Source organism: Pinus tabuliformis, chromosome 9 (genome assembly GCF_031772625.1).
Source record: "Pinus tabuliformis cultivar Carrire ecotype Pingquan chromosome 9, CPIR1, whole genome shotgun sequence".
NCBI classification, from domain to species: Eukaryota; Viridiplantae; Streptophyta; class Pinopsida; order Pinales; family Pinaceae; genus Pinus; species Pinus tabuliformis.
In genome coordinates this window covers 1,550,160,738-1,550,170,290 of record NC_142307.1, presented here as the reverse complement: position 1 = coordinate 1,550,170,290, position 9,553 = coordinate 1,550,160,738, and the positions used below count along the sequence as shown (strand labels likewise).

At 37.8% G+C, this 9,553-nt stretch overlaps 1 protein-coding gene across 2 annotated transcripts; it reads left to right on the top strand.

The window, feature by feature from the left end:
* The first annotated feature begins 1,506 nt into the window (after window positions 1–1,506).
* On the top strand, window positions 1,507–8,636 carry LOC149154513 (copper-transporting ATPase HMA4-like). 2 transcript variants are annotated; one of them, XM_089439697.1, is made up of 7 exons: window positions 1,507–2,232; window positions 2,415–2,746; window positions 3,198–4,586; window positions 4,674–4,928; window positions 6,094–6,216; window positions 6,509–6,994; window positions 7,878–8,636. In XM_089439697.1, the coding sequence occupies exons 2-7, from the start codon at window positions 2,435–2,437 to the stop codon at window positions 8,304–8,306; spliced, it is 2,994 nt and encodes a 997-aa protein (XP_089295823.1). In that variant the 5' UTR covers window positions 1,507–2,232; window positions 2,415–2,434; the 3' UTR covers window positions 8,307–8,636. The 2 variants fall into 2 exon arrangements, with proteins under 2 accessions (XP_089295823.1, XP_089295824.1); XM_089439698.1 differs by lacking the exon at window positions 2,415–2,746 and having other exon boundaries at window positions 1,510–2,232.
* The last annotated feature ends 917 nt before the right edge of the window (window positions 8,637–9,553 follow it).

Below are 9,553 nucleotides of genomic sequence, written 5' to 3'. Positions count from 1 at the left end.
TGCCCCAGGCTATATATGCTTATCATTAGATAACTGGTCCAAAATCCAATGCTGAGCCAATACAGTCCCACTCATTTGCTGCCCATTGGCAAGCCAGTTGTTTCTTTTAGCCCTGTAGCAAGGGAGTGACAGGAAGTGACAAGGTTGTAAGACATGCTTTTCCTAAAAGCTGGTTCATATAGATTGATATCTTTGAATGTGTGAAGGTGAGCCGCTCACGTGGATCACGGCTTATAGAATAAGTGATGAGTGCTATGTACCTACCTTCAACTTTTTGCGAGTGGATTGGAAAGCTACGCAAATCTCTGCGCAAATAGCAAACATACAAATCCGTTCCCGTGCGTGCTCAACTATATGTATATATGGAGTTGTACTGTCACTGACAAACATACAAATCCATTCCTGTGCGGGCAAACATTTTGATGGAGTTGTACACTTTTTTTAAAGTACAGTGTTATTATTAGATTCACTAAGTTGGGTGGCTGAAAAATTGACTGTCCTAAAGCAATTAACCGTCCCATCATCCATGTTGATGGAGATTTTCATTATTCACTGGCCACATTTCATGGTAGAAATTTCAAATTTGAAATATTATCAAATTTAATGGTTTTTGCAATTCTACTGTCTGTTTTTATTATTTTAAGAAAGAATATTGATGGGCTGGAGAAATTTTTTTTGTATTTGATGGGCAAATCACCAATGACAGACCATCCCTGCCCTGCTTGGATATAGTCTGTTAACCATCATGCCTCTATCTTTCGCCAGAATCGTTGGGAGAATGGTTTGTTTGACACTCCACTAGAGTTGATTCCTGCTTCACTTCACCCCAAACCCCCATTCCTGTTTTGTGATAGGGAACTAAGAGTAAGGCCTCTCTATGCATGACATGTCATTTCTAGTTAAATCATAAGTTTTTGGTGTGCGGTTAAATCATGAGTATCATTAAGTTATTGGTATGTGTAGTTTGGAGTTAATGGATATACAAAATTTAATATTGAGTTTTTACACTCTAACATGTTACAAATTCACATTCTAAATCTAAAAAATGTTATTATTTTTTAATGAATAATATTTTAATGTTCACGATACTAAAAACAGTTTATGGGATTACCAGCCTTTCTGTTTTTCGTCTTTTGCAATTCAGTGATTTTCTTATTTAAATTGATGATAAGCTGGCCTAATCTTATAACAGTCCCTGGCTGAAAAGACAATGCTAAAAAACTTATATTAACATATTACCATAACTGTCCCTGATATCTCTGAAAACATCACATCTCAAAATAAAATATTATTAAAAAATTATAAGAAGAAAAATTGCAATCTAATCCATCCTTTACTCCGATTACAATTTTGATTCGAAGACCTCTGATAACTAAGAAATTGTAATCTAAGTGGTTCATATTATGATTTTGACATTTTTGAAGTTTTGCCATTCAATAAATTTCAATCTAAGCAATCCTATACTCCCATTGCAATTTTGACATTCTTAATTAATTCGAAGAGCTAAAAACACTTGGAACACACCCCTGAATTACATTGCAATTTCTAGCGACATTATTTTGTTACAATTTCGAAAACTGATCAGAGGTGGCAGTGAGCCAGAGTCCAGTTCCAAGAAAAACTGAATCGCGAATATAATACCTCGCTGTATTAAGCATGATCTTATCCATCACAAACGTGTCAGGATCCAGAGGCCGAGGAGATTCCTGATGTGATTGACTGGTGATGCTGCTGTTAGTGGAGGAGAGCTTTAAATTTCCACAGGGACAAGTTTTATTATCCCGGAAATTTTCTGAATCATAAAGCAACAATATATTTATGCTGTTTTGTTGGTTTGCGCGAGAAGCCAGGACAGCTTCAAAGCATCTTCTGACATTCTCACGCCCACCAAGACACTGGCATAGATTATACACCACAAAAATTCTCCAATTCGTCTAGAATTAAAGGAATTATATATATATATATATATATATCCATTCATTCATTCCAAGACAGAGCATGGTACAGATGATCAGTGGATCAACTGTTGTATAGTGATGGTAGAGTACAGCAAGCGTCGTAAATTTGGAACGAAATGCTCGACAAGACGTATGCTACTTTGTTTTTTTAGGAAGCTTGGTTGCTGAGATCCAACTATAATACAGCCTTGGTTGAATAGCTGAAGATAAAATCACAGCAGCTTGGAAACTCAAATCAGTTATCTGAATTGCAAGACTGTTGGACTGGGTATAGGTAAGTTAAGAATTCCCAGTTATCTCTGCTTTTGTGGGTCTAACTGTAAGATGAATAATATCATTAATTTTAAATTTGACAGTCCAGAGAAGTTTCCAGTTTTGTCTACGTGTTTTTTGGATTGACATTGTTGCCTGTATATGTGGGATATATGAGGCTTTTTTTTCTTTTTTGTAAAATAGAAGGAAGGAAGGAATCGAAAATGTTAAGTCGAGTAATAGATATCACAATGCTGGAGAGGGAGAAATCGAAGGCAGAACGCAAGGATGACCTGAAAACTCCTTTTTTATCGTCCTCATCCATGTGTGTGCCAAGCTGTGCTTCTTGGGCTTCACGAGCAGACATAGATGCTTTGGATGTGAGGAAGGCGGCATTCGAGGTGAGAGGTATGGAATGTGCTTCTTGTGCAGGAGCCATAGAAAAAGCTCTCAAAGGCCTTCCCGGGATTAAAGATGCAACTGTGGCTCTTATTCAAAACAAAGTTTTAGTATTCTACAGGCCAGCCTTCATTGATGTAAGACTGATTTTCCTTCTCAACCTAGCAGACAATAATTTACCTGTGCAAATAAATATTCCTTATTTTTTACTGTCAGAAGACTACAACACCCATATTGCCAAAGTCAATGGTCTATTCATTCTAATTTTGTAGTAATATAGAATCAAGATCTAGTAAGGAACTAGGACCACAACAGATTTCCCTCTGCCATTTTCACAGAATCATGTATAGGGACAGCAGTCTTATATTGTTTCATAGTTCATCCTGCATCTGCGCAATTGCCATGTGTAGGAAGTAAGATGTTGCCATCTGTAGGAAGTAAGATCAAGACAGCAGTTCAATGGTATATGATTCAATGCCCAATCCTGCTAAATAGCCCTGTCACTATCCCATTCCCTTGAGTCTTAAATTTGCATAGAAAAGGTTGTACTCCTATATGGTGTAATTGTTTAGTTTGAATGTTATGCAGAAAAATTCCATTAAAGAAGCAATAGAAGATGCAGGGTTTGAGGCAAAACTAACTGAGGATGGCACAGAGGATAGTATCATGGCAGTATGCCGTATAAGAATCAGGGGAATGACTTGCACAAGTTGCTCAGAATCTATTGAAACTGCACTTGGGAAAATCCGAGGAGTCAAGAAAGCAGTGGTTGCTCTTGCCCTAGAAGAAGCAAAGGTGCACTATGATCCCAAGCAGGGCAATATTGCTCAAATAATTCAAGCAGTTAGAGATGCAGGGTTTGAGGCTGACCTAATCAATGCAGGAGATGAGACCAATAAAGTGCATTTAAGATTGGAAGGAGTAAGTTCCAGCAAAGAAGCAAAGCTGATTGAGATTTCTCTACAGTCCTTAGCTGGTGTGAACTCTGTTGAAATGGATTCAAATTCAGACAATGTGAGTGTATCATATGACCCAGATCTAACAGGCCCAAGGTCAATAATCCAGTGCATTCAACAGACAGGCCCAGAACCAAATTATTACAGAGCACGCCTATGCAGTCCTCCAGGAAGAAGAGATTGTGACAGACAAGATGAAATTAAATGTTACAAGAAATACTTTCTTTGGAGCTGTGTTTTCTCAGTTCCTGTCTTCTTTTTATCAATGGTTTTTCCAATGATATCTCCATGGGAGGACCTAAAATTGTTTAACAAGCTGACCCTTGGTAACATCCTAAGATGGGTTCTCTGTACTCCCGTGCAGTTTATCATAGGTCGCAGGTTTTATGTTGGTGCATATCATGCATTACACAGAGGCTCAGCAAACATGGATGTGCTGATTGCCTTGGGCACCAATGCTGCTTATTTCTATTCAGTCTATACTCTTTTAAAATTACTCACTTCTGATGCTTTCAAGGGGCAGGACTTCTTTGAAACCAGTGCACTACTAATCTCCTTTATTCTTTTGGGGAAATATTTGGAAGCTCTTGCAAAGGGAAAGACCTCCGATGCTATTGCAAAATTGATGGACCTTGCACCTGATACTGCAATGCTGTTAACTTTAGATGATGATGGGAATGTGACCTCAGAGATGGAGATAAGCAGTCAACTTATCCAGCGTAATGACATTATTAGGGTTGTTCCAGGTGCTAAGGTTCCAACAGATGGGATTGTGATAAGAGGTCAGAGCCATGTTAATGAGAGCATGATCACAGGTGAGGCCAGGCCTGTTGCAAAGAGGTCTGGGGATAAGGTCATAGGCGGAACAATGAATGAGAATGGATTTTTGCTTGTTAAAGTCACACATGTGGGTTCAGAAACTGCATTGTCTCAAATTGTACAGCTTGTAGAGGCTGCCCAGATGGCTAGAGCACCTGTGCAGAAACTTGCTGACAGGATTTCCAGGTTCTTTGTTCCCTTCGTAAGTATATTATCTTGACAAACAGTTTACTTATTCCAAGAAAATTTGGAGGGAAATTAGACTTCTGATGATAAAAGTGGCACTCAGGTGGTTGCAGCTGCTATTATAACCTGGCTTGGTTGGTTCGTTTCTGGGGAAGTTGGGATCTTTCCTCAAACATGGATCCCAACATCGATGGATGGATTTGAGTTGGCACTGCAGTTTGGAATATCAGTGCTTGTCATTGCTTGTCCCTGTGCTCTGGGACTTGCAACTCCAACTGCAGTAATGGTTGCCACGGGGAAAGGTGCTTCCCAAGGTGTATTGATCAAGGGCGGCAATGCTTTAGAAAGTGCTCATAAGGTATTTGATTTCAATTTATTTGAGAGCTTTGTGTTGTTTGTCTGTTTGGATTATTAATGCAATTGTCCATCACACAGGATAGAAGTTCACCTTTTGTCCCCCTTCAAAAGCCATTTTTCTTATCATAAAAGGTTGTGAATATTTTTCCCTTGAATAAAAATGCTGTGGAAAAATTTTACTCGGCAATAGAAGGGAACAATACGTAAAATGTTTTTATCTGATTGATTGATTAAATTTCCATTATTTTTTGAAGAAAAGCATTGTTAGTAGTTACTGATCTTGCAGTCAACATCTACCTTCCAAATGGTCCATCAGTGATTTTCAAGGATGTTCTTCTCCTTCAAAAGCACTACCTTAGAAAGGAGGGTACTTTTTATTTCTTCTGACATTTAGGAGCATATATAATTTTTTTGCAAGGAAAACTTCACCCAAGGGATGTGTCCCCACATTTATGAGTGGCATCCTTACTAAGCCCATCAGCATAGGTTAGTGCACCTAACCCAGGGGGATAAGAACCACGCCCTTGCCAGAATGGAACCAGCCAAATACCGTACAAACATTGGCGACAACTGGTTGAGCTAACCATTTGGCATTTTAAGAGCATAGATATATGGAAGAATTGGTAATGTTTCTTGTTTGTTCTGCTTTCCATGTACTTTGCAAAAGTTTGGGTCCTGATATTCAATATGTAGGGAACTCTGGAAGAAGGTACCCCACTTTGGCTGCATTCTGAAATTCATCTTCAATAGCTCCAATTTTTGTGGAGAGAGCTTCCCAAGCTTGTTCATTCCAGTTTTTTCCCTGCTAATAAAATTTGAAGCTTAGTCTTCTTTAAAACTGCTGATTTTGTGGCTGTACATATTTTTAAGCCAAGCCATGCACAATAGGGTCTAGCTGCAGGTGTCGACAGTGACAAGATCTGCTTCCTTTAAGAAGCATGGCCTCGACGTAACTGTAATTATGTGATCTTACAAGTAGAATAACTAACCTGCTAGGCTATCCAAGGGTGGACAATACTGCTTCATATTACATATTTTAACCTTGAATTCAGCAATCTGACAGGCCAAGATTTAGCAAAACCAGATCAGACGTCTAACATGAAACAGTGCATAAAATTATCCAATACTATGTATGACATTGACATTTGGAATGTATGTTAATGCAGGTTAAGTGTGTTGTTTTTGACAAAACTGGCACCCTTACCATCGGAAAACCCATGGTAGTAGGGATCAAGCTCTTTACAAGCATATCTCTGCAAGAGTTGTGTGATGTGGCAACTGCTGCTGAGGTAACCCTTGACTATTCTCAAAGTGCAGTTGTATGTGTTCTATGATTTGAGCTTGCTTGCAATTTTTTTGGGAGGGGCCAAAGGCTTACATATAACGTCCAGATTTTTGGATCACTAGCCAGTGAAATTCCTTGGCAAGCCTGGAGAGTAGCCTAAAACGTTTTAAGCTGCTAGATATGGTGCTTTATTCCAATTTTCATGCAATCCATTAATTTTATGATCAAAGAAAGGTAGTAAAGTTTTGTAGTACAACAAAGACCCCGCAAATTTTCACCAACATACTATAATGCAGGCTAATAGTGAACACCCTCTTGCAAAGGCAGTAGTGGAGTATACCCGAAAACTTAGAGGCAAATATGGGTCAGACCAAGGATTTCTTTTAGAAGCAACAGAATTTCAAGCTCTGCCAGGGCAAGGTGTACGAGGCACTGTTCTTAATAAGGAAATACTGGTGGGAAACAGAATATTAATGCTTGATTCAGATATAAATTTGACCCCAGAGGTGGAAGAGCACTTACAGGAGACTGAACAGCTTGCAAGGACATGTGTTTTAGTGGCTATAGACAAGAAAATTGAAGGTGCATTTTCTGTGGCAGATCCAGTGAAACCAGAAGCTGAAACTGTTGTCTCCATTCTTAAATCTATGGGTATTGCTAGCATTATGGTAACAGGAGATAACTGGGGTACAGCCAACACAATTGCAAAAGAGGTTGGAATTGAGATGGTTTTTGCGGAAACTGGACCTTTAAGAAAAGCTGAAAGAGTCAAAGAACTGCAGGTACTGTTTTACAACTCTTGCCATATTTTCATCTCCAATTGATGTTCACATAAATATGCCTTGCCCTAATTAGAAAACATAACCTTTCTAACCATGTATTGCAAATATTGATCATGAAAGTTTCCTCATAAATATTAGAAAAATTATGAGCAGTAGTCATCTGTTAAACCTGACAGAACTAATACAAGATCATATCACCTATAAGGTGCATGGAAGCATAACTTCTACAATTATGCTTCCTGAATTTCGTCCAATAAATGCCAGACAGTTTACAGGCATATCCTATTGACAAACTAAATTGGGTGATTTTGAATAATGGTAGAAAAATATATTCGTTTACCATGTTCTCTAGAAAGTGCCAAAAAGTTTTCAGTTGTATATCTCAATGACCTAAATCAGAAAACAACTGCCTTAAATATTCAACTAGAACAGTACATATTAAGAAACAATTTAAAAAGGTGTAAAATGTAAGCGCTTATGGTACGAGAAAATGTTTGTCCTAAAAAACATGTTAAAGGGTTATGGAAAATTATCACATATTAAATTGGAAGATTTCAGTGTCTTTCAAGGGTCATTCTCTGTCATAAAAAGGCTGTAAATATATTATCTTTCAAATAAAATTCATTTTACAATTTTCCTGTCATAAAAGGGTCCCTTTCAATCTTACAAATGACTGGGTCGCATTAAAATGTCTCTTCACAAGGAAGGCCCCACCATCCAATTTTGATGCCTGGTTAGAGTGAAAAGAAAGCATGTGCATGTTTACTATGGGAAATGTACTTTTATTTTATTCTCAGAAAATGGCAAATACCAGTGTTATAGCTTAAATGAAGTATAGTTTAAACTACGTTATTGATAGTTTTGGTTTGAATTTTGGATATAGATAAAAGGCATGACAGTGGCGATGGTAGGAGATGGCATAAATGACTCTCCAGCTCTTGTGGCAGCAGATGTGGGCATGGCAATTGGTGCAGGCACAGATGTTGCCCTTGAAGCTGCAGATATTGTTCTTATGAAAAGCAATCTCGAAGATGTGATCACTGCAATAGACTTATCAAAGAAAACTCTTGCTCGCATCCATCTTAACTATGTTTGGGCCTTAGGCTACAATGTTCTGGGAATTCCTGTAGCTGCAGGTATACTGTTTCCTTTTACTGGCATTCGTCTTCCACCTTGGCTTGCAGGTGCATGCATGGCTGCATCTTCAGTCAGTGTTGTATGCTCTTCTCTTCTTCTTCAATCGTACAAAAAGCCCAAGCAGATCAGATTTCTGCACACAGAGACTGTACCACACAATTACTATTCACCATGAAAACTTTATGACCAAATGTCACAAAGTGTTAGACTTGGAAACTTAGGATGGCCATTTAGGTTTTGATAGCAATCCTCAGAATTCTCAATATGTGATGCTTTTTTTATTTGTTCCACAAACATGCCTATTGGCTGTGGAAAGATTGAAAGAGTTCTATTTGCTTTCAAACTAACCTGACCTGGAGATATTAGTTATGTGAATCAGCTAAGTGTAAAGTGATGTTCACAAACTAAAATTAGATGCATATTAGCAGTTTGGATGGTTTGAGATGTACACAAAAGCCACTGCAAGAACATTTTGAATGTTACTCCCATATTAAAATTGTTTAAATCTTGAGTTGCTATGAGCTTGTTAAAAAGTTAGTGGTAATAGTAGTAGGCATATTTATGATCGATTAGTTTTCAATTCAGTAATAATCCCACAATTGTATTATCAACTAATATTGTGGAGATCACTCATATTGAATCTTTTCCTTAAAATGGTATGTCTTTTTCTTAAAATATGCTATTTACAAAGATACAAAATGTCACAAAACAAAATCAAATACTCCTTTAGATTGAGTCATTTAATAGGATAGCCCATCACAGCTTAGGAGATTCTGATTTATTCCATCACATTATCTTCTTATATAGGCAGTGGCATTGATCACATGACACAAACTGGTCAAATTCCATCAAGGAAATAAGTAATTAAATGCTCTACATGTGGTCGTGTTTACTCTTAATTGTTGGATGTCAAATAGTTTTTCAAAGTTTACCTAACATTCTGTGTATTTCCTTAGAGCCAGATTCTTGCCACCTTCTTTGTGCCAGATTAAGCTGTACTTGGTAAGTTGCACGCCCTACCAAGATTTAGGCTAGATATCTAGATTAACGACTTTCAGCTTGAGGAAGATCTATATATCTGGGCTTTCACTTTCTAGACAAGAAGTTAGCCTTGAACCACTTGTGATTTCTCTACAGCTTTAGTCAGGACTCAAGATAGATTTTCATGATTGACAGAACAAGCATCAGGAGCAGGTTAGGGAAAAGAATTTTTGTTTACCCTTTTGGAATTATCTTTTATCCAGGTTTATTAGTATTCATTGGCAATATTACCTTGGATGCTTCTTGCATCAACATTTCCCACAACCAAGGGTTGATTAAGGTTCCAAGTTTTGGTTTGTAGCTTGTTCTTTAACCAGTGGATGACAGTTTGTCATCATATTATGTATAAAGGACAAACCCACCTTAATGCAAAATCTTCTG

Bases quoted from the DNA above. Each gene is read 5' to 3' on its own strand.
- LOC149154513 (XM_089439697.1), top strand. From the start codon at position 2,435: ATGTTAAGTCGAGTAATAGATATCACAATGCTGGAGAGGGAGAAATCG. The intron at 2,747-3,197 runs GTAAGACTGATT...AATGTTATGCAG, and splicing joins ACAGGCCAGCCTTCATTGAT to AAAAATTCCATTAAAGAAGC. The intron at 4,587-4,673 runs GTAAGTATATTA...AGTGGCACTCAG, and splicing joins CCAGGTTCTTTGTTCCCTTC to GTGGTTGCAGCTGCTATTAT.